General features: G+C 50.3%; 1 protein-coding gene across 2 annotated transcripts in view; it reads left to right on the top strand.

The window, feature by feature from the left end:
• KSR1 (kinase suppressor of ras 1) overlaps nucleotides 1-22666 on the top strand; it is a 169988-nt gene that overhangs the window by 106674 nt on the left and 40648 nt on the right. For both annotated transcript variants that reach the window (XM_055388698.2, XM_055388699.2), the window contains exons 3-5: nucleotides 14445-14592; nucleotides 19586-20045; nucleotides 20227-20231. In XM_055388698.2, the coding sequence (XP_055244673.1) occupies nucleotides 14445-14592; nucleotides 19586-20045; nucleotides 20227-20231 (613 nt within the window). The remainder of the gene's footprint in view (nucleotides 1-14444; nucleotides 14593-19585; nucleotides 20046-20226; nucleotides 20232-22666) is intronic.

The following is a 22666-nucleotide window of genomic DNA, read 5'->3' as shown; positions in this document are numbered from 1 at the left end:
CAAGTATGGGTCTCAAGTCCTTTTGCATCTCTTTTCCATCACTGCCACCTCCCTGGTCCTGACTAGTCCTCGGACTGTTGCAGTTTCCCCATTCGCTCCCTATATCCACTCTTTACCCTCTTGATTTCATTCTTCGTGAGCTAACAGTGGTTTTAGCAAATCTGGTTATCTTACTTTCTTACTTTCTCTTTTTCCTTTCTCCTTTCCTGTTTCCTTTCCTTTCCATTTTCCTTTTCTGTTTTCTTGCTGCCCAGGCTGGAGTGTAGTGGTGCAATCATGGCCCACTGCAGTGTTCAACTCCCGGACTCAAGCTATTCTCCTCCTCCCCAGTAGCTAGGACTACAGGTATGCACCACTGTGCCCAGCTATGTTTTTATTTTTTAGTTGAGATTGGGTCTCACTCTGTTGCCCCAAGCTGGTCTCAAACTCCTGGCTTCAAGTGATCCTCCCACTTGGCCTCCCAAAATGTGGGGATTACAGGCACGAGCCACCGAGCCTGGCTAGATAGTTCTGAGTTAAATATTCTGTCAGTGTCTTGTTACACTTAGCACAAAATCCAAACCCTTCACCTACCTTTGAGGCCCCTTAAGTATTCAGTATCTGCCACCTTCTTCCACGTCATCTCCTGCCTTTCTGCACTCTGCCACTGGCAGGAGAACGCATCAGATGGTTTCCTGTCTTAGCCCAGGGCCTTTGTATGTTCTGTTTCCTCTGCCTGGAAGTTGCTGTACCCTTGTGGCTAGTGCCATCTCATCCTCTGACTGGGACTTAGAGGTCAGCTCTTCAGAGAGGCCACCTTGTCTAAGCTTAGAGGCCTGCTATACCTGCCGCTTTATCTCAGCATGCTCTTTCCTTTTAGCACTTATTCACAAGCTTCAATTATGTATTTTAGCTATTTTTTGATTTGTACAGTTGGTATTCGGTAGCTTTTTGTTTTTTTGGTTTTTTTTTTGAGATGGAATTTCACCTTGTTGCCCAGGCTGGAGTGCAATGGCACGATCTCGGCTCACTGCTACCTCCACCTCCCAGGTTCAAGCTATTCTCCTGCCTCAGCCTCCCAAGTAGCTGAGATTACAGATACCCATCACCACACCCAGCTAATTTTTTTGTATTTTTAGTAAAGACAGGGTTTCACCATGTTGGCCAGGCTGGTCTCGAACCCCTGACCTCAGATGATCTGCGTGCCTCGGCCTCCCAAAGTGTTGGGATTATAGGCGTGAGCCCCCGCACCTGGCCTTCAGTAGGTATTTGTTGACTGGATGGGATGGATAGATGGACAAATGGAAGAATGACATGGCACCAGGGCTCATAGTAAGTACTTACTTAATCGAAGTTATATTCTTCTATTCCTAGTTAGAACTTTTTTCAAAGCAAGTTCAGATACCTGTTGGCTTAAAACAGAGACTTACCAGTTTAGGCAATACAAATCCAAGGAAGTCTGGATGCAGGGGCTCAGGTGATGCCATTAGGATGTGCCTGTGGGACAGGCTTGCTCCACATGGCAGGTATGAAGAGCACAGGCAGCTGAGCCTCACTACCTTCTACTGTAGTCATGCTTGTCCATGAAGGGCTGTTTCCCTTGGCTGAAAAATAGCTGAAAAATCCCAGAGAAGGCTCTGATTGGCTTGGCTTTGACCACATGTTCATACTGTAACCAATCACTGGGCTAAGAAGATGGACGACCCCCCCCCCACCTCCCCCACCCACAGTAGGCTCAGGAAATGGGTTCTTGGAGGAAAGACAGCCGTGATAACAGAAGGCAGAGACGTGTAGAAACTTTTCCTCCCTCAGAGATGATTTGTCAGAGGCTTTGCAGCTCCGCAGGAAGGGTCTGCAGAGATCATGTTTCTAGACTACAGTAGGTGAGCCCACCCTCCAGTTTTTGTTTTTAATAACATTTCTTATTTCTCTCACTATGAAATCAATGTTTATTTTAGAAAATAATAGAAAGGCAAAGAAAACCCTACTCAGAGACAACCATTGGCTGTTAGCTTTTTAGGTGTTTTCTTAATGTCCAGTAATTTACATATATGTTTATTTTCAAAGTGTGTAAAGTACAGAAATTATAGAAAACAGTAACAGCTACCATTTATTATGGTTTGCACTGTAATCTTACTACTCAAAGGAAACACTGTAAACCATTTGATGCATTTCCTTCCAGTCAACCAACTTTGCTAGGCTTCTCTTTTTCTTTTTCTTTGTAGTTTATTTATGAATTTATGCTGTAATTCTTTAGCAGGCACTCCCATTGTGCCTGGGACTGAGCTGTGAGCTTTATGTGGAATCTCATTCACTCCTCTCAGTAACTGTATGAGGAGGCAATGCTTTTATCCTCAGTATAAAATAGAGATGGAGAAACTACGTGAAATTATATTTATTTAGTTTTGAGATGGCATCTCACCCTGTCACCCAGGCTGGAGTGCATTGGCACAATCTTGGCTCACTGCATCCTCCATCTTTTGGCCTCAAGCAATCCCCCTACCTTAGTCTCCCAAGTAGCTGGGACTACACGCACGCCACCACAGCAGGCTAATTTTTTTGTATTTTTGGTAGAGACAGGCTTTTGCCATGTTGCCCAGGCTGGTCTCAAACTCCTGAACTCAAGCAGTCCGCCTGCCTCAGCCTCCCAAAGTGTTGGAATTACAGGTGTGAGCCACCACAGCTGGCCACTAATTATTATTTTAAAACAGCATTCTGTGAATCTAATTATGAATATCCATTGTAGAAAAATTTTAAAATACAGAAAAGTTTAAAAATAAAATAAAACCCCCACATAACCCTGCCAGCCACTGATAGCCAGCACTTAACTGTTTTCTACATTTTTTTTTTCATTTGCATGGACTCCAGTTCACGGTTTCTGGTGTAGACCTCTGGGAGTTTTGACAGCCGAACATCCTTTTGAAGGTTGTCCCATGAGCCATCCCAGGCATCTGCTGAAGTTCATAGGGTTCTTCCTGTTGGTCTCCATACCACCCACCCAAAGCATGCGAGAAGCTGCAGGGGCTTGGGGGCAGTTGGAGTTCATGTGGGGGTGGGGGTTCCCCAGATGATTCACTGGAAGGAGGGAGATGACCGTGTTCTTATTGACTCAGGTCCTACCTTTTGGAGGGAGGTGGCAAGGCAGGGAAAACCTCTTGGTGGCCTCGCATCCTGGACATCCTGGGTGCCTGGTCCCCAGCCCCTGCTGCAGGGCCTGCTGGAGCCTGCACATGTCCCACCCAGCACCTGCCCCGGGAAGTATGTGCTGACTCCCCAGCTCCCAGGCACAAACTATTTTTGGCTGCAGTGACTGTTCACTACAGTCATGAAAACAGAAACCCCTCTCCCTGCCTCCTTCTTCCCTGGGACACTGCACTGGGGGCCAGGGCTGCCGGGGACCCTGGGCTCGGGCCCCCTTGTCATGAATCGCCTGTGGAGCTGGGTGACAGCCAAGGTGTCCAGGGGCACAGGGCCCCCACCTCTGGGGATGCCAAGAGAAGCCCGAGGCGTGAGCCCACCTGGGCTGGAGGATTATGAGGTAGGCACGGGGGTCTGGGCGCAGGAGGCCATTCCACAGCTCCCTGGAGTTGAGTCTGTTTGCTAGACTCTGAGTCCCTGCTTTGCTAACTGGCTGTAGAACACGTGTGGAGAAATCGCATGTTGGGGCAGAAGGTGCTTCTGTTTCATGACTTCATTCGCTGTCTTCTGTGTGATAAAGTCACTGGGGATCAGTTAGAATCTTCCTGAAATAGATCCTCCCCATCCTTCTAGTGAATAGTGTTTGGTCATTTCCTGCTTTTGAGTAGGACACACGCTTGTTCTGAGCATGCTGCTTTTTTACAGGGAGCTTAAGAACATGGAGCTGTGTAGGCTGATCCAGCTCTACCTCTCCATGCTTCTGGTTGACCAGGCCAGGGAGGCTGATGGTTATAGAGACTGTGAGTGCTGACTTTGGGGTCACACAGACCAAGGTCCAAATCCAGGCCCTGTTACTCAGGGCTTGCAGTGTCTTAAGGTGTGTAACTTAATCTCTATGAAGCTCAGTTCCTTAGCTACCAAGCAGTTGTGCCTAGGCTACTTACACAGTGGTGATAATACCAATAGTTGTTATTTTTATGATTAGACTGATTGTGAAAAGGGAAAATATGTCAAGAAGCTGTGTAAGAATCCATGTGCCATGGCCCTGAGTGGGTCTCAGGACCTGGGCGTTAGGGTGTCGCTGGTGACGTGGGATCTGTTTCTTCCTTTCAAAAAGAAGAAAAGTGCATTGTCACCAAAATGGGGGTGAGGCTCACATCTGTAATCCCAGCACTTTGGGAGGCCAAGGCAGGAGGATTGCTTGAAGCCAGGAGTTTGAGACCAGCCAGACTGACATAGTGAAACCTCGTCTCTTTTTTAAAAAAAGTGGTAGTGGGTAGGAGTGGGCAAGAACATGGACTTGAGGAGTTCTGCCCATCTGCCACCTTCTAAGCCACTGAGGCCTAGGACCTGGCTAGGCTTCAGGTGAGGCCACGAGCCCAGAGCCGCATTGCTTCTGGATTGCACAGGGCTCTGGGCCCACAAGGCACTCATGTGACTTGGCGTCCCTTAGGCAGAGGGAGGTGATTCTCAGGGCAGACCTCAGGGACATCTTGACCTTGGCTCCCTTCTTGGACTAGTGCAGAAAACCTGGAAGGAATGAAACCTTTGCACTTGGGCAGGGAATGCGTGCTGGAAACTGGCGCGCCCTCCCCGGGGGCATGGTATATCCTGGCGTTGGTTACTGGCAAGTGTGTCTGGACACCTGGATCCTGGTCCTGGCACCATTGTTTGGGGTGACCCAGGCAGGTTTTCTCCTCTGTGAAATGAGTGCTGACTAGATTGTCCCTAAGTTCCCTTTGGAGCCTGCCTTTGATCTCAGCAGAGAAGGGGTTTCTTCCTGACCCCTTGAAGATCCGTTGGCCCCTTTCGTGCCCCTAGAGCCTGGTAGCTGTGGCGTTGGTCTCCCCAGCTTCTCCTCGGCCATCTGCTCAGGGTCTCTGTTGAGGTCCCATAGCTTTGATGCCTGTTACTGCTGTGGGGCAGAAGTTGTTTTCAAGGTTTCTGGAAAACCACAGAGGGGCTGCCTGAGGGGAGCAGGAGCTCCTGAGACACCTGTCTCCTAGTTGGACCCCCATGGGGCAGCTCCAAAACCCAACAGCTCTTGTTCCTAGGCGGAGGAGCCTGGTTCTTCTGTCTCCAGCTCTGGGCTCACTTGCTGTGGCCTGGCTCATCTCCCATCTGAATGGACAGACCACCCCAAAGGACAGACCTCACGTGCTAAACACTGGGGCATGTCCCTCTGGTGGATGGCATCTGTGATTTGGCTTCTGGCCCCACAAGGGACCCACCAGACTCCAAGGCTGGTGCCCGAGGCCTATTTGACAGTCTCGACGCCCTCTGGCACCAAGGCCCTCACTGGCTGAATTCCGAGCTTTTGCCCTGTGCATGTGGAGGAGGAGGGGACTCGTCTGACCATTCTCTTTTTCAATGGTGTGTCCGAGCAGGGGAGAATGGGGAGGGGGAGCAGTAAAGATGCCGGGGACATGGCCACACCCAGGAACCCCTGTTTAGTTCTGTCAGTGCCTTGACCCCCAGGAGAGCTGGGGTCCCCCATGGGGAGTTACATCTCTAGCCACACCTAGCACCCTGCACCCTCCTCATAGGATTACCGCATCCCAGTTTGCCGGCAACAGTCCCAGCTGAGGCCTGCTGTCAGGGCTCTGCCTTCCGTAGAGGAATAGTGTCCCTGTTGAGGGGCACGTCCTGTCCCTACCCTCCTCTGTAGCCCCATCCTCAGCCAGCTGCCATCCCTGAAAGGGCCTCTGATCCCAGGCCCTCAGCTTTAGCCGCTGCACATAGCCCTATTTTGTGCAGGGCGGGACTTTCTCATTTGCCAGTCCCCTAGAAGTCAAGTGTCACCCAAGGTTAACGCAGCTTTTTGGCTGTGGCTCACCCTCCCATGTTCCATCCTGACCCACTTTTCCTTTTGAATGTTCTTTAAACATTTAAAAAATTTAATGTATTCATTTTGACTCAAGTTCTAGTGTGGGATCTTGTGGATAATACTGTTTCTTTTTTTAAAAAAAATTAAAATTTTACAATCACGCATTTTGTAAAATGTTATAAAACATCCTGGGAGTAGGGAAACCCACTCTGTAGAAGCCTTCCCATCTCCTCTCTACATTTTGGGAGTAACTGGGGGACACACCAGTGCCCAAAGCTGGAGTAGCTGTGTGTGTTTCTCTAATGCAGGACGCATCCGGCCATTTTCACACAGGAGCCTGGTTTTAGAAATGTGTGTTGATGATGCAGAGAAAGGTGACAAGATGTGGGTGTGCCCGCAAGCCTGTCCTGCTGACTGTGTGCTGGGGGTTAGGTGGGGAGGTGGGAAAGGAGGAGGAGCCAGGCCCAGGGCCACCAGGAGGTGGAGCCCAACAGCATTGCTATGTGTTTGGGGGTTGCCAAACTCTGGCCCATGGGCCAAATCTAGCCCAGCACTATTTTTTGTAGAGCCTTGTGAACTAAGAATGGTTTTTACATTTTGAACTGGTGGGAGGAATTAAAAACAACAGAATATTTCGTGACCTGTAAAAGTTACATGAAATTTGTTTCAGTATCCATAGTTAAATTTTATGGGAGCACAGCCACACCCATTTGTGTACGTGTTGTCTGTGGCTCTGGTGGTGCCACAGCAGCAGAGTGGAGCAGTTTCGACAGAGACCATGTGGCCCACAAAGCTGAAGAGACTCCGTGTGGCTTTCAGAAAAAGTTTGCCTATTCTCACACTATGTATTATACCTCTGGATTTATAGAAGGAGGAATGGGGCCTTTCCACGCTGATAGGGAGAGCAAGGAGGCAGCCACAGGACAAGCTTTCCAGGAGGGTGGGCTGGCCTGGAGAGAAAGTGGTGGCTGTGGTGACAGCGGGTGCAGCTGGAAGCTAGATATCTGGTCCCAGGCAGAGTTGAAAAGTGCCAGCCTCCTCCAAAGGACTGGAGTGGAGGCTAAGTGGGATTAAAAGGGAACATGGAGAGACCTCCTTGGAGGAGCCTCCTGCAGCTGCTTTAAACCCCACTGCCAGAGCTCACCCTAGCTGGGCCCAGGCATAGAGTGGTGTGGGGTCTGGAAAGTCATATGTGACCTGTGATGCCAGTGGTGGCAAATAAACGCTGCCCTGGGAAAAAGGGCTCACTTCATAATGCAAGGCAGTGGACACAAGGGCTGACTGGTGGTGGGTTGAGATGGCCTTGTTCTGTGTGGCCTTGAGCAAGTTACCTACCCTCTCTCAGCCTTATCTCCCATCTCAGGCTGTTAGGAGGATTGCATGTGCTGACCTCTGTGGTTCATCTGACAGAGTGCCTGGCACGCAGGACATGTGTAATAAATGCTTATTGCCCTTTCTTGAACCCCTCTCATCTCCTTCTCCCCTTTGACCTCTATTCCTCCACACCCACCACCATACCTTCTTTCTAAACAAGCTTTCAATCCCAGGCTTACCAATGCATACGTGAGAAGAAGCCAATCCTGAAGGTTCCAGTTCAAGCCCAGCTCCCCACTGTGAGCCCCTATTTGCTTTGTGGAGAGGGAGGCAGGGACCTGGGCACAGGAGAGGACGTCTCCTGGGACAGCTGTGAGTTTGGGCTGGGCTCGAGTTCAGTGGAAGGAATGTGGCCTCCTGAGCACAGCCGTGCTGTGGCCACATCTGCCTTCTGGTCTGGACATCCCCAGACCTGTTCTGTCCTGGGCTGCTTTAGCCAGACTTTGGGCCCCAACGCCTGTCTGCCCTCATGGTCCGCACCTCCAGAAATTCTGATTTGGCCGGTCTGAAGTGGGGCCCAAGCATTGCTATTCATTTTTAAAGTCCCTGGAAAATTCCAGGGCACAACCCGGATTGAGAGCCATTGATTTGTTCTAGGCAGAACCACTCATTTTATAAATGGGAAATCCGAAGCCCGAAGAGGGGCGGGGACTTGTCCGAGGTCAGGGGCATTGCGGGGACCCAGTCTGGCTCTTTGCTTCACTGTGTTGGCCTCTAGGGAATGGTGTTAAGAGGGGAGTTTGCCCTCAAGGAACTAACTGACTCTCCTGGGAGGGGGCTTTGTTTGCCTTACTTCCCAGGGGTGGGGTAGTGAGGAGGCTGGGCCCGGAACTGGCCACAAGCAAAGCCAGCATCCCCAGGCTTTCTGCTGATTTCTGTGGAAGCCCCTGGAGGCTGCCTGACCTGGGCTCTTGCCTCAGCCCTTCCTGTGCCTCCCAGAATATCTGACTGTTACTATCCAAGTCTCACTCCTCCCTCTCCATGAGCCCCAGTGGTGGGTGCAGGTAGGAGAAACATCTGTCAGGTGCTCCCTTGCCAATTTGAGACATGTGGCTCCCAGCCTGGGCTGCCATAGAAACCTTCTCCACTTGCTCCTCTCTCTCTCTCTCCTTCCAGCCCCACTGGGCTCTGGCCTCAGAGGGATGTGCAGGGTCCTATGTCACCACCCACAGGGCTCTAGGAGCCCACCTTTGGCCTCTCTGGTCTGACCAGTTCCTGGGGAAAGGTCTGGGGTTACGGATCCCTTTCATCACCCATGCACACCAGTGATCCAGGTTCCACAGATGGACCTGTGTTCCAGCAGCACTGCCTGAGGCATGTTCTAGGGATGCAAAGCTGAACAGAAACACAGAGCCTGGGTTTGCTTCTTGATCTTCCTTCAACACAGCTTTCACCTGTGTTCTTGCGTGAAGTGCAATGTGTTTGTATACGTGGCCGGTACAGCAGCGGTGCCGCCCCTGGCATTTTCCTGGTCCACCTGACTGGCCACAGGGAGTGTGGCGCCTCTCAGTGTCAGCAGGCCCAGGTTTCTAAGTATAGACCCCAGGCAGCCCCGTGGCTGCTGGTAAATCCCTGGATACCATTTGATACCTAACTGGCCCTGAGCTGCCGGCTTACCCAGCATGGCCTTTGACGCCAGCCTCTGCCAGCTGCTGGGGGAGGGGGTAGCATGTTGCCCAAACCCATCCTCACCCTCCACTGGAGAGAATGGAGACCAGCAGTCTCCTGCTAATGACGTGACTGGATTGTCACAGACTGGGAGTGACCTCAGCACTCAACTGGCCCTGCTCTCCAATTATTATCAGAAAGAATAACTTAATCCCACCTACTGGAGAACATATCTCCTGGTTTGAGGGAGACAGGCAGAGGCAGGGAGCCAATGATCTCTGATGCTGTCACTCTGCTCCTCATTCCTGCATCCCCACCTGTGTGCACCCATGCTAACCCTGAGACTTGTCGGAGCTGGGACTGGGCATCTCTCAAGATGGATTGGGCATCTCCTATGATGGTCTGGGCATCCATGTCTTCCGTTTTTGGTTTGTAGTTCCATATTTTGTTCTTTAGACAGAAGCTGGGGTGGGCAGTAATTCCTTGGAAGCAGTACGGACTCCCAGCCGGGTTCTCCAGAACTTTGGGGTATGGGCAGAGAGAGGGGCCTTTTGCCCTTGGCTTTGAGACAACTTAGCATCTTCTGGGCACCTCCTGGCAGATGGGATGCCCTCCTGGGGCACTGGAGCCTCTCAGACCTGAGAAGGTTTCAGAGTGGCTTCACCTGCGAGTTCACCTTCAGCAGGTGGCAAAACTGATTCCCTAATTTGTTTTTGGTTTAGAGATGATCCAGGAAAGTTGTGAGTTACTCTGCTTTGAAAACATCTTCCTAAATCAGACTTGGCTGTGCCTGTCACTGTGGGTGGGCGAGTCACATCCATGTGTGAGGTTTCGGGGGTGCTGAGTTGCTTTGGGGCACTGTTGAGTCATGATACTGGGAGATATCAGGGCCCCTTGCAGGGGCCTTCACAGCCACGCGACCTTCCTGGTAGCTTTCCTTTCTTGATTAAGTTAACATTGGGTCTCAGAGTCAGTTGTAGAGTTGGGAGGTGGGGCACTTTGTTTCCAGGGTGGGCCCCTCACTGAGAAAGCCTGGTCCCCTGGAGTACTTGCTACTGGGCCTGCATCCTTCCCCGTTTGCCTACGGAAATAAAGTTTTAGATGTCACTCACTGATCAGATTAACCTTGGAAGGCATCAGATTCTTCCCATGGGGTCTCCACGCTTAGGCCTGGAAGCCCCATATTCCTCACGGACATAATTTGTTTTGTTTGCACAGATTTGAATTAGTTATCACCATGTAAAAGCCAGCCATTTAAAAATAAAAATTCAGATTTCTTTAAAACCAGAAGGTCTGGTGCCCCTCCATTGCCTGCCCGTTTCCCCAACACCAAGGGAGGAAAGCGGGGGGTTTCTGTTTAGCATTGCCATTGCTGCCGTTGGGTTTCTTGTTCAGTAAAAAGGCAGAGAAGTGTGTTAAATCAAGTTTAGCCTAGAGCTACCTCCTTAGATATTTTAAGTTCAGCCTAAAGGTTTTTCTGTATATCATGAACTATAATAAGTGGAGGTATAAAAACACTGTAGACTGCACTTGTGCCAATCAAATGTAGCCAACTGTTCGAATCTTGTTCAAATAAGGCAAAGGAGCTGTAACCAATCCAGCTGTTTCTGTACCTCACTTCTATTTTCTGAAAGTAGGTAGAAATTAATTTACTTTGAAAAAAATAATTTCCCCTGAAAGGTAGCTGCTGTATCCCAAGGCTTTGCCAGGTTAACAAGTGGACAGCATGGAATATTTGGAGGAGGTTTGGAATCGTGCGCACGTGGGTTTCAATTCTGCCCAGCCACTTGTTAAGCTGTGAAGTCTCTGAGCCTCAGTAAGATGGAGTTAACTCCATCTACTTGCGGAGTTGATTAAAGATAAAATAATGTATACAAAGCCCTAGGCATATTGTTCTGGCAAATAGTTTGTAATAATAAATGTAGTTACTTTGAGAACTTGAAACTTGGTATGGGTGAGGAGGAGATGAATAAAAAGAAAGAAAAAGAATCCCTATTTGCATTATAGTTAGGTTGAAGATTGGGTTTCCTCAGCCTGGCTCCCTCCCCAGCCCCATTAAACATCTCTATAATCATCTGGGCAAACTGCTGAGTCATCACAGCCTTGGAGTATGTGGTGGAGAGACAAACTGAGGACACCCTTCCGGACAAGTAGAGGATTGCTTTGTTCAGATAAGGTGAAGGTTGCTCTTGCGCTTACCCTGACGGTATCGCCAAGGTGCTCTTAACAGTCAAATGAGGGCAAAGATATCCAAACCTCATTTCAGTGGAAGACAGGCTAAGGGAAAGAAAGCAAGACATGTTGATTGAATAGAAGCTTCTGCATGGCACCATTTGTCTAATCTGCCTCCCCTGCTGGTGCCGTTCTCATCAGTGGTTTCCTGTGACACTTTAGTTTTATCTTCTGGAAGGCAACCAGGGTTTTGGCCAACCAGTGATGAGCTTCTTTGTACAGTTATGTGTCTGGCTTTATTTTGGTGTGAATCCTTCTAAGTGGTGATGTGATTCTTGCCTACAGCCCTGAAGATTGAAGAATATACTGAAAAGCTACAAAAGCATCTGCCGTCAGCGGGTACAGTAAAAAACAAACAAATACAGAAAGGCAGGCATCTAGCTCCAGCCTTGCTATGGGAGTGAGGGGTATGGGTTGGGCCTCATACCTTCAGGACTCAGCCAGTATCTTCATTAGGGTTAGTTTTGACGCTTGAGGCAAGGAATTACAGCATGTAAATGGAATGACAATGAAATTAGTCCTTAAAAGTAAAATTAGACACAACTTGCTAAAAATCAGGATTGGCTTAGATTCTCAAGAACTGTGAGCTTTATAGCAGTCATTTGATGTGGAATGTCTGGCCTTCTCTGTTATAGAAAATCTGGAAAATATAGAAAGGGTTAAAGACAAAAAAAAGTCTGATCTGTCCCATAGCTCTTTGAACTCTCTCTGCTCTAGTGCGCATCTTACTGCATTGTAGTTACCTGTTTAAATGTCTGTCACTCCTCCCACTGGGCTGTAGGCCACTTGAGACCAGAGGCATGTCCCATTGGTTTTTTATATTTGTCCCAGGTTTGGTATTGTTGCTGGATATAGGGGTCCCATTCTGAATCCCAAAAGAAGGTTCTTGAGTCTTGCACAAAAAAGAATCCTGGGTGAGTCCACAGAATAAAATGAAGGCAAGTTTATTAAAGAAGTGGAGAAACAAAAGAATGGCAACCCCGTAGGCAGAGCAGCCCTGAGGGCTGCTAGTTAGCTATTTTCATAGTTATTTCTTGACCGTATGCTAAACTGGGGTAGATTATTTGTGAATTTTCTGGGAAAGGGGCAGGCAATTCCTGGAACTGAGGGCCCCTCCCCCTTTTTAGACCATATAGGGTAACTTCTGGGCATTGCCATGGAATTTGTAGACTGTCATGGCGCTGGTGGGAGTGTCTTTTAGCATGCTAATGCATTATAATTAGCATATAATGAGCAGTGAGGAAGACCAGAGGTCACTTGGGACACCATCTTGGTTTTGGTGGGTTTTGGCTGGCTTCTTTAGCTCATCCTGTTTTATCATGGGGTCTTTGTGACCTGTATCTTGTGACCTTCTGTCTCACCCTATGATTAAGAATGCCTGACTTCCTGGGGATGCAGCACAGCAGGTCTCACCCTCATTTTACCCAGCCCCTATTCAAGATGGAATGGCTCTGGTTCCAGTGCCTCTGACAGTGTCATGTGGCTCAAAGTAGTCAGAGCTGGAGAGGTTTCCTCCCTCCCTGATGAGAGGAAAGGGCACAAGTTTTGAAGTCCACTGAGCCTTGATTCTAACATTCATTCTTTGTATTTTCCATTGCTTCATAACAAATTTAGCAGCTTAACACACCACCCGCTTATCAGCTCATGGTTCTCTAGGTGGAGGAATCCACGCAGGCTCTGCTTATATCCCTACTTGGGATCTCACAAGGCTGAGGTCAAGGTGTAGGCCAGGCCTTCCTCTTACCTGGAAGTTCTGGAGAAGAATCCACTTCACGTTCATTCAAGTTATTGGCAGAATCCATTTCCTTGTGGCTGGAGGTCTGAGGTCCTCATTCCCTCAATGGCTGTCAGCCAGGGGCTACTTTTTTTCCCAGAGGCCACCCCCATTCCCCTCCTCCTTCAAAGTCTGCTTTTCACGCTTCAGGTCTCTGACTTCTCTGTTACCAGCTCAAGAGAACCGTTTGCTTTTAAAGGGCTCTTGTGATTGGATGAAGCCTACTTGGATAATTTCCCTTTTGCTGTATATAGTAATCCCCCCTTTTTTGTAGGGGATATGTTCCAGGACCCTCAGTGGATGCCTGAAACCATGGATAGTACTGAATATATATATATATATATGATATATACTGTGTTTTTTCCTATACATACTTACCTCTGATAAAGTTAGTAAGTTGGGCACAGTAAGAGATTAATAATCAACAATAACAAAATAGAGCAATTATAACAATACACTATAATGAAAGTTACAGGAATGTGGTCTCTCTTCTCTCTCTCAAAATATCTTACTGTACTGTTCTCACCCCTCATCTTGTGATGCTGTGAGATGATAAAGTGCCTACGTGGGGAGAGGTCGTGGCAGTTGATCTGATAACCAAGATAGCTACTAAGTGACAAACAGGCCGGGAGTGGAGACAGTGTGGAGACGCTGGACAAAGGGACAATTCACGTCTCCGGTGGGATGGAGCTGGATGGCGCAAGATTTCATCACATTACTCAGAATGGTGCATAGTTTAAAACTATAAATTGTTTATTTCTGGAATGTTTCTGGCATTTTCCATTTAATAGTTTTAGGCTATGGTTGGCTGCTGGTAACTGAAACTGCAGATAAGAGGGAGACTGCTATAATGTAACAAGATCAGGAGCAACACCAGGGGACGAAGGTCACAGGACCACCTTAAAATTCTGCCTGCCACTTTCTTCACCGTATGGCCTAGTGACCTCGTGCAGGTGACATAATCTCTCTGAGCCTCTTTCTTCAGCTGTCAGGTGGGCCCAGTGAAAAGTTTTGACAGAAATCAGGTGAGGCAGTAAGTGCCTCTGCAGTGTTTGGTGAGGTTGTTTTTTGTTTTTTTTTTTAATCCTTCCTTTCTTGAGCCAGTTTGATTTGAAATCTCTCTTATCTGATTCAGATACAACAAAATTGTGAAGGGCCATCTTTGTCTGAAGTACTTGTCATTCTAAAAAGTTGTTATGACTCGCTGTTTTTTTTCTGTGGAGAGGAGTAAGAAGAAACAAGCTGGGCAGCATGCCCTCGTCCAAACCTTTCTGGTCCTTACTTCCTCCCCTCACCCCCCACCGAGTCTGCTTCAGCTGCTGTCTCTGGGAGCCTGGAGGGTGGGGGCCAGGGAGCTCTGCCTGTGTCCCCAAGCACGTGGTGGCTCTGGTCAGAGGCCGGCCCAGCCAGCAGCTGGCCCCTGCCACTCAGCAGGAGGCCAGCCTGAGGCTGAGGGGCTCCCGGCTCAGCCGACTGCTCACGGCCTCTCTGCCTGTCCCTTTGTCCCCTCAGGAGATCCCCCGAGACCTCACGCTGGATGCCCTGCTGGAGATGAACGAGGCCAAGGTGAAGGAGACGCTGCGGCGCTGCGGGGCCAGCGGGGATGAGTGTGGCCGTCTGCAGTATGCCCTCACCTGCCTGCGGAAGGTGACAGGCCTGGGTACGTGGGGCCTGCCACCCTCTCCCTTGCCTGGCCTGGTGCCCTTGGGGCTGTGGCCTTCACTATGGTGGGTGATGGAGCGGGGCAGGCGTGGCCCAGGGTTTCTGGGGCAGCCTGGAAAGGCCAGGGTTGGATGTTCACAGCCTCCTGAGAAGCTCTCCCAGGATCCTCAGGGCTCTGGATCCTGGTGGGTCTGGCCAGGCCGAATCTGAGGGGTTTCAGCCATGGTTAGAAATCCCAGGCCTGTCTGCTGGGCTGGGCTGGCCTGGCATGGTTTCCTCTCTGTTGAGGGCTCTGTGTACCCTCTGCTAGCTTCCCACATTCCAGCCCCCAGCCCTGTCCCCGCCTTCTCCTGTCCCCATTGCTGGCTGGGTTCTGTGCTCAGAGGGCACACGCTGATGTGGGCCTGAGCCAAGGGTGATTAGGGAAACTCTATGGCTCTTTAGCTGGGAGTGTGTACGTGGCTGTCCCAGGCAAAGTGTGTAATCCTGGCCTTGCCACGAGGTCCTTGGGAATTATTCACAGGCTTTCTAAATCTTGCCTCGGAAACAGCTTCAAATGCCTGACTTAATGGTCCCACTACCACATAGATGAGGCATTAAAATAAGCCTCATGAATGGAATCAGGCCTGGTTTTTAATTATCTGAGGCCCCTGTCTTATCTCCGTCTGCCTGAGGCTTAAGGAAGGCACCGAGGTTTATATTCTGCCTGGTTTTTTCTTCCCAGAGAGGATCGGGCTTAATTTCCTCTCTGCCCTCATTGTATCAAGTCCTCTGAACACGGCACAGTGTAGAAAGTTGCACTCAATTCAGAAAATCTTGACCTGCCAGGTCTCCCAGCAGATGCTGAAAATAAACACAACAGAGGTGTGGCTGGTGTTCTTGTTCTCACATATTACAGGAGACTGAGCTCAGAGAGGGAAAAGGCTTGGGTAAGGGCACACAGCAGTTGGTGGCTGAGCCAGAATTTGAACCTTGGGCCCTGATGGCGATTGGTTTGTCCCCATGCTTGCCACCCAAGCTGAGATCTTTGGGGTAATTTGTCAGCCCTTCTTTGCTTCTTCCTTATGCCTGGATTTTAAAGAATTGTGGAAGAGTCAGCTTTTAAGTGGTAGTGACCTATTTGTGTCATGCAGGCTGTTGTCCACCTGTCCTAGATGCCAAGAGAGGGAGATCACTAATTTATGCACCTACTGTGTGCCAGGCGTGTGACACACATATTGTGGCCACACCGTTGTAAGAGGTAGTGTTGAGCTCGCTTTGTAGCTGAGGCCTCTCTGACCACTGGAGGCGTTGGATGAGTCATCTGGGGCCCCACACCTGGCATGGAGCAGAGCTGGGCTTTGAACTCAGGTTTCTTGTTCAGAGGGTGCTTTTTCCAGCAGGCCTTAGAGGAGGCCCCTGAAGAAGAAGCATTTTCTGGGTTTCTTCCCTCTCATTTAGTCTCAGCTTGTGGTGCCTCTGCATCCCCAGCAGAGTCCTAGCCCCATCACAGTCCAGGACACAGGCCTTTCGTCTGCCCAGTGCTGGCTGCACTTCACGGGCATCTGCTGGGATCCGCTGGGTACCAGTGATCCCATTAGATTGTGCATCACAGCATCTTCATTGCATCCTCATGGGGCTTGGTGAGAGCAGTCTAGTCAGAGTATGGGTGGGCTATGGAATGAGACCGCCTGGGCCCTGCCTGGGCCCAGCACTCTGCTCTGCCACTTAGAACCTGTGGGACCTTGGTGAGTTACTTCACCTCACTCTGCCTCAGTTTCCTCATCTGTAAAATGGCAGTGATAATGACACCTCTCTGAGGGTTGTTGTGAAAAGGAAATGAGTTAACGTAAAGTCCTTAGATCAGAGCCTGGCATGTATTAGATCTTCTTTTCAGTGTGAGGCCTATGAGGTGATAGAAAGTGTTGAAGTCATTTCCTTTGCAATCTCTGGTCTAAAGAAAGGTGAGTGAACAGCTGGGCATGGTGGCCCAGGCCTGTAATCCCAGCATTTGGGAGGCTGAGGCAGGCTGACTGCTTGAGTTCAGGAGTTCAAGACCACCCTGGGCAACAGGCAAAACCCTGTCTCTACAAAAAATACAAAAATTAGCTAAGAGTGGTTGTGCGTGCCTGTAATCCCAGCTACTCAGGAAGCTGAGGTGGGAGCATGGCTTGAGCCTGGGAGATAGGGGTTGCAGTGAGCCAAGATCATACCACTGCACTCCAGCCTTGGTAACAGAGCCAGACCCTGTCTCACCAAAAAAAAAAAAAAAAAAAAAAAAAAGTGAGTGAAGGATGGTTGTCTGTGCTGGTGAATAGGAGATGAACATTCCTGCTGATCCTCCCAGTCCTTCACCCGAGGCAGATATCACTAACCCACAGATGTTTCTGTGTGACTCTAGTGTCATTCTCAAGCAGCCACTGCCAATCAGCTGATGTCGGTGCACACATCAAGACCCACTGGCCATCCTCAAGTGGGCCTAGAGCAGTGGTGATTAAATAGGCAACTTGCAACTTTGGGGCTTGTTTCCTTTGGTGGCAGGCTTGCTCCTTTTGGTAGCAAGCTTACTCATAGATTCATGAAATTCATCCTTTCATCTGCTCAACAAGAAACCTGTTTGGTGCCTCCAGTAGGCCAGTCTATGAGCTACAGTGTCAGTCATGGCTGTGGCTCGTAAGGAGCAAGCGGTATGGGAGCACAGGGACTGAGCAGCTCCTGTCCAGTTGGTTCCTGAATAGAAAGTCACTGCAGTCAGGTGGGAGGAAGGGTGTTTGAAGAGGGGATGGGATGTGCAAAGAACCTTATGAATTGGGAAGGCTAATTCATCCCCCCTATTCTTGAGAAGTGGCTTGACCACCTCTGCTGGAGCTTGTTACCTCCCACAGCTGTTCCGCTCTAGGTTATTCAGAATCAGTAGCATTGTCGGGGGCAAGGTGGGGAGCACGGTGCTGAGATCGATGTTTTCAATTCCCATCCCACCACTTTCTTAGCTCTCTGGCCTTGGGCAGTGTCTGTGGCCTCCCTGAGTCTCAGTGACCTCCACTGTACACTGGGGAGAAGAATAGATATTGCGGGAGGGAGGAGGGAGGCAGGGCTTGTGCAACACAGGTGCATCAGTCCCTTCTCACAGGCTGTAAAGAAATACCTGAAACTGGATTGGTTATTTATTTATTTATGAGACGGCCAGGAGTACAGTGGCGCGATCTTGGCTCACTGCAACCTCTGCCTCCTGGGTTCAAGCGATTCTTGTGCCTCAGCCTCCCAAGTAGCTGGGACTACCAGTATGCACCACCACACCTGGTTAATTTTTGTATTTTTAGTAGAGACAGGGTTTTGCCATGTTGGCCAGGTTGGTCTCGAACCCTGACCTGGTGATCTGCAGGACTGGATAATTTATTTTAAAAAGAGGTTTACTTGGCTCATGGTTCTGCAGGCTCTCCAGGAAGCATAGCAACTTCTGGTTCTGGAGAGGCATCGGGAAGCTTCCAGGCATAGCGGAAGGCAAGGGGGAGTGAGGCGTCCCACAGTGTAGGAGCAGGAGCAAAAGCAAGAGCGAGAGGGGGCAGGGAGGTGCCACACACTTTTAAACTCACTCTCACGAGAACAGCACCAAGAGGATGGTGCCAAAACAGTCATGAGAAACCACGCCCATGATCCAGTCACCTCCCACCAGCCCCCACCTCCAACATTGGGATTACAATTCAATATGAGATTTAAAGTTCTTAGCAAGACATTCAAGGCCCTTCCGGATCTGGCCCCACTGGGCTGACCCCCCCAACTTCATCCCTTGCCTCTCCCCAGCTTGTCCTTACCTCTGACAGCACACAGAACTCTTCGTAGTGACCAGAAGGTGCCGTATGCCCTTACCTTCCCATTATGCTGTTCCCTCTGCCTGGTGCTCCTTCTCCACCTTCTTCCATAGCTGGCTCATGTGGAGCTAGCTTCATAGGTGGCTCCCAGGTGCCACCTCCTCTGGGAAACCTTCCCTGGCACACTCCCTCCACCCCCACAGCTGATTTAGGGTCTGCTCTTCTGCAGAGCCCCCTGTCCTGGCACAGAGCATACATAGTGTGTTATGTGCCTGTCATGCCCATTCGACTCTACCAGCACAAGGATGGGTCTTTTTAGGCCTTTCCACCCAGCATCCAGCATGTGCTTGAATGGCTGGAGCTCAAACACTACAGAGCCACACAAGCCTCGGGGGCCTCAGGCACAGGATCATGGTAGGGGCAGCCCACAGTCACTCGAAGGCTGGTGTAGAAGGAAGTGGCTGTTGATCCCTTTCTTCCTGGATCTTTTTTCACAAGCCCCAGAGCACTTTGCTGTTGGATGCTCAGAATAGCCCCTCGTCCCAATGTCTGAATTTTCTTAAAGTGGAGTTTTTCCTTCCTTCACACACCCAGCTTCCCTTTCCTGACTCTTAAAGATTGGTCACCCCTTCAGTTTCTGAGGTCACCCACTTTTGGGGTGGGTTTCCTGGATTGCTCCCCCAAGACCTGCCCATAAGAGCCCTGCACGAGCCAGTTCCTCTCTGGGCTGTGCTTCCTCCTCTGTAAAATAGAGATACAGGTTGAGTATCCCCTATTTGAAATGCTTAGAACAAGGAGTGTTTTAGAGTCTGGGTTTTTTTTAGATTTTGGAGCATTTGCAGTATGCCTACCTGTTCAGCATTCCCCATCCCCAAATCCAGAGTGCTCCCATGAGCATTTCCTGTGAGTGTCATGTCGGTGCTCAGAAATTCCCAAGTTTTGGAGCATTTTGGATTTTGGATTTTCAGATTAGGGATGCTCAACCTGTGCTAGTATCTGCGCCGAGGGCCTCATGGTTGGCTAGATAATGTGTGCGCATGAGTGAGCGGCCTTTATAAACCAGGTAAAGGTTGGTAGTTGAAGCCTTCCCTTAAGAAACAGTGCAGCCTCACACCAGGTGTTGAACATTTCTGGCCCCTAGCCATCTCCCCTGTGAATGCCTTCCAGCCCTGACCATCTGTGACTCCACGTCTTGGTCCACAGGAGGGGAGCACAAGGAGGACTCCAGTTGGAGTTCGTTGGATGCGCGGCGGGAAAGTGGCTCAGGGCCTTCCACGGACACCCTCTCAGCAGCCAGCCTGCCCTGGCCCCCAGGGAGCTCCCAGCTGGGCAGAGCAGGCAACAGCGCCCAGGGCCCACGCTCCATTTCCGTGTCAGCTCTGCCCGCCTCAGACTCCCCCACCCCCAGCTTCAGTGAGGGCCTCTCAGACACCTGTATTCCCCTGCACGCCAGCGGCCGGCTGACCCCCCGTGCCCTGCACAGCTTCATCACCCCGCCCACCACACCCCAGCTGCGACGGCACACCAAGCTGAAGCCACCACGGACGCCCCCCCCACCCAGCCGCAAGGTCTTCCAGCTGCTGCCCAGCTTCCCCACACTCACCCGGAGCAAGTCCCATGAGTCTCAGCTGGGGAACCGCATTGATGACGTCTCCTCGATGAGGTGAGTGCTCCTTCTGGGCAGCTACCAAAAGTGCCCTCTGTGGTGTTCTAATTATAAAGATACATGGAAGGACCAATAAAATCAACCCCTATAGAAGTGTGTGAAGTCAAAAGTAAAAGGTGCCCCCATCTTTCAGTCCATTCCTCAGACTACTTTAGTGGTGTGGGCTGAATCCTTCTAGATTTGGTTTTGTATGTACACGTACGTGCACATGACGTGATGCCACATATGGGTCAGGGTAGGCCAGGTTACACGGAAATAACAGATATGCCCAAATCACCAGGTCTTAAAGGAACAAAGATTTGTTTCTTGCTCATGCCGCCTTGTCCATCTTGTCCATCATGGTTCAGCCTCCTTCCGGGCCCAGACTGTCTGAACATTGCTGGCCACGGTGGCAGAGGGAGAAGTGAGTTCCAGATGTCATGCCCTGGCAGTTGAGTACTCCTTCTTGGAAGTTCCACTCACCATTCCTGGCCCAACCTGAACAGGAGAATGAAACAGTGCTCTTTGCCCACACGCCCAGGAGGGGAGAACTGGAATATTTGGCGGAAACCACTAGTGACTGTCAGATACCATACCATCTACTCTGTCCCATGACTTGTGTTTTCAACTTCCCTTGGTATCTCTGAGAACATTATGTCAGTACATCTTGGAATGTTTTACTCTTTTGTTTAGTTTTTGACTTAAAAATTTTTCTATCTATATATTTTGAACAAGTGAGACAGTCACACGGTCCAAAGCGCAGCAGCTCTGTGGCTTCTCAGGGTACGTGGTGAAAACTCTACCCCACCATTTTTATTCAGTCACAGGGTTCCCCTTTCAGGAGCCAAGCAGGCTAGCAGTTTTGTGTGTGTCTATAATTAATTAAACCCCATTTGTTTGACTTGTTCATATTATTTCGTTGTATAGTTTATCTTGTCCCTTCTTGATGGGCGTTAGATCATTGTGTTTTTTGTTACAAAGATTGCCCTTGTCAGTATACCCTTGGCAGCACAGAAAGAAAGGGAGTGTTTTCCTTGGGTGCCTCTTACCTTCTTGTACCCCTGAGGATTGGGGCACCTGGTTTCTCTCCTCGGCATGGGCACCCCTTTCCTACACTTGATCTTAGCCAAAAGGCCGAGAAGCAATAAGGGCACCCTTTTTCTAGGGGGTTCCTTGGGCCCTGGTGTATCTTGGGCCTTGGAGTCATATTTGGAACGGGCCTGATCCCCTCTCCCAGTGCATGCTGTTAGGGTCCTTTATGGGATGGAGCCTGGACAGCTCCGATGGGTTTGAGTATGCTGCCCAAGCAGGAGAGATCCAGGTGTCACCGACCCTGCTGCTCCCACTCGGGTTGTCCTGCTGGGGCCTGGGTCCCACCCAGAAGGGGCTGTAGAATGCAGTGATGATGGCCACACGAACATGGGTCAGTCAGAGGAGGCCTCACAGTGGGCTCAACCCAGTCCCTCTGTTTCTGTCTTCTCCCAAGAAGAGCATTAGGAAAGCTGTGGTCTCATTCCCATGCTAGAAGGTGGCAGGGACACAGCTTCAGGCAGATGACACAACTAGCCTCAAACTCCAGCCAGTGACTGAGCCTCAGACCCTGGGATTCTGAGTCCAGTCCCTGCAGAGCTACCAGAACCAGCACTGTGACGCTCAGGCCACCTCACTGTTCTGGTGACCCCTGAGTGCTCTGCTTCCTCCAGCTCCATGTGTTCTCGGGGGCAGTGGCGGCCCCCTGGGGAGGCTCAGGGTGTGTCCCTGCCTGACTCTCCTTTCAGGGGCTACCTCTGCTCTGCACAGCTGTTATCTCTGCCCTCCTGTCCAGCCACACCCTTGCCAACTGACAGTTATTTTTTCTTTTTCTGAGACGGAGTCTTGCTCTGCTGCCCAGGCTGGAGTGCAGTGGCGCAATCTCGGCTCACTGCAACCTCCACCTCCTGGATTCAAGCGATTCTCCTGCCTCAGCCTCCCGAGTAGCTGGGATTACAGGCATGTGCCACCACACCTGGCTAATTTTTGTATTTTTAATAGACACAAGGTTTCATCACCTTGGCCAGGCTGGTCTTGAATTCCTGACCTAGGTGATCCACTCGTGTCAGCCTCTCAAAGTGCTGGGATTACAGGCATGAGCCACCAGGCCTGGTCTCTCCAGCTGACTGACCCCTTTTCTTGCCTGGCTCTGGGCCAGGCTCTCCCACTGTGAGCCATGTGACCTACTGAGCCTCCTGAGGCTCAGTTTTCTTGACTGTGAAATGGGCTGAACTCTAATTACCATGCTTGGTTGCTGGCGAGGCTTACGTAAGCTAATGTATTAAAGTGCACAGCACTGAGTTTAGATGTCCCCTGGGGAGGCCTGGGGAATGCCCTTCTAGTCCTTTCCATTGAGGAAATGTCCCCACAGAGATTGCAGGGGTTCCCAGAGTCAATCAGCCAGTCTGGCCTCAAGCCGGCCTCAGAGTCCTACGTCCCAGCCCCTTGCCTGCTCCCGCCCAAGGGTAGTGTTCTAGGAACACGCCGAGCCAGCATGGTGATGTAATCCCCCTCTCTGCTTTTTGTCTCCTCCAGGTTTGGTAAGAGAGATTCATTTCCATCCCCTCTACCACCTGGGAGTCGTGTGTGCGTTGCTGTCCCCATCGGGG

Source organism: Gorilla gorilla, chromosome 4 (assembly GCF_029281585.2).
Source record: "Gorilla gorilla gorilla isolate KB3781 chromosome 4, NHGRI_mGorGor1-v2.1_pri, whole genome shotgun sequence".
In the NCBI taxonomy this organism is placed as follows: Eukaryota; Metazoa; Chordata; class Mammalia; order Primates; family Hominidae; genus Gorilla; species Gorilla gorilla.
Note: the sequence above shows the minus strand (reverse complement) of the source record. Positions and strands in the feature narration are given on the sequence as shown.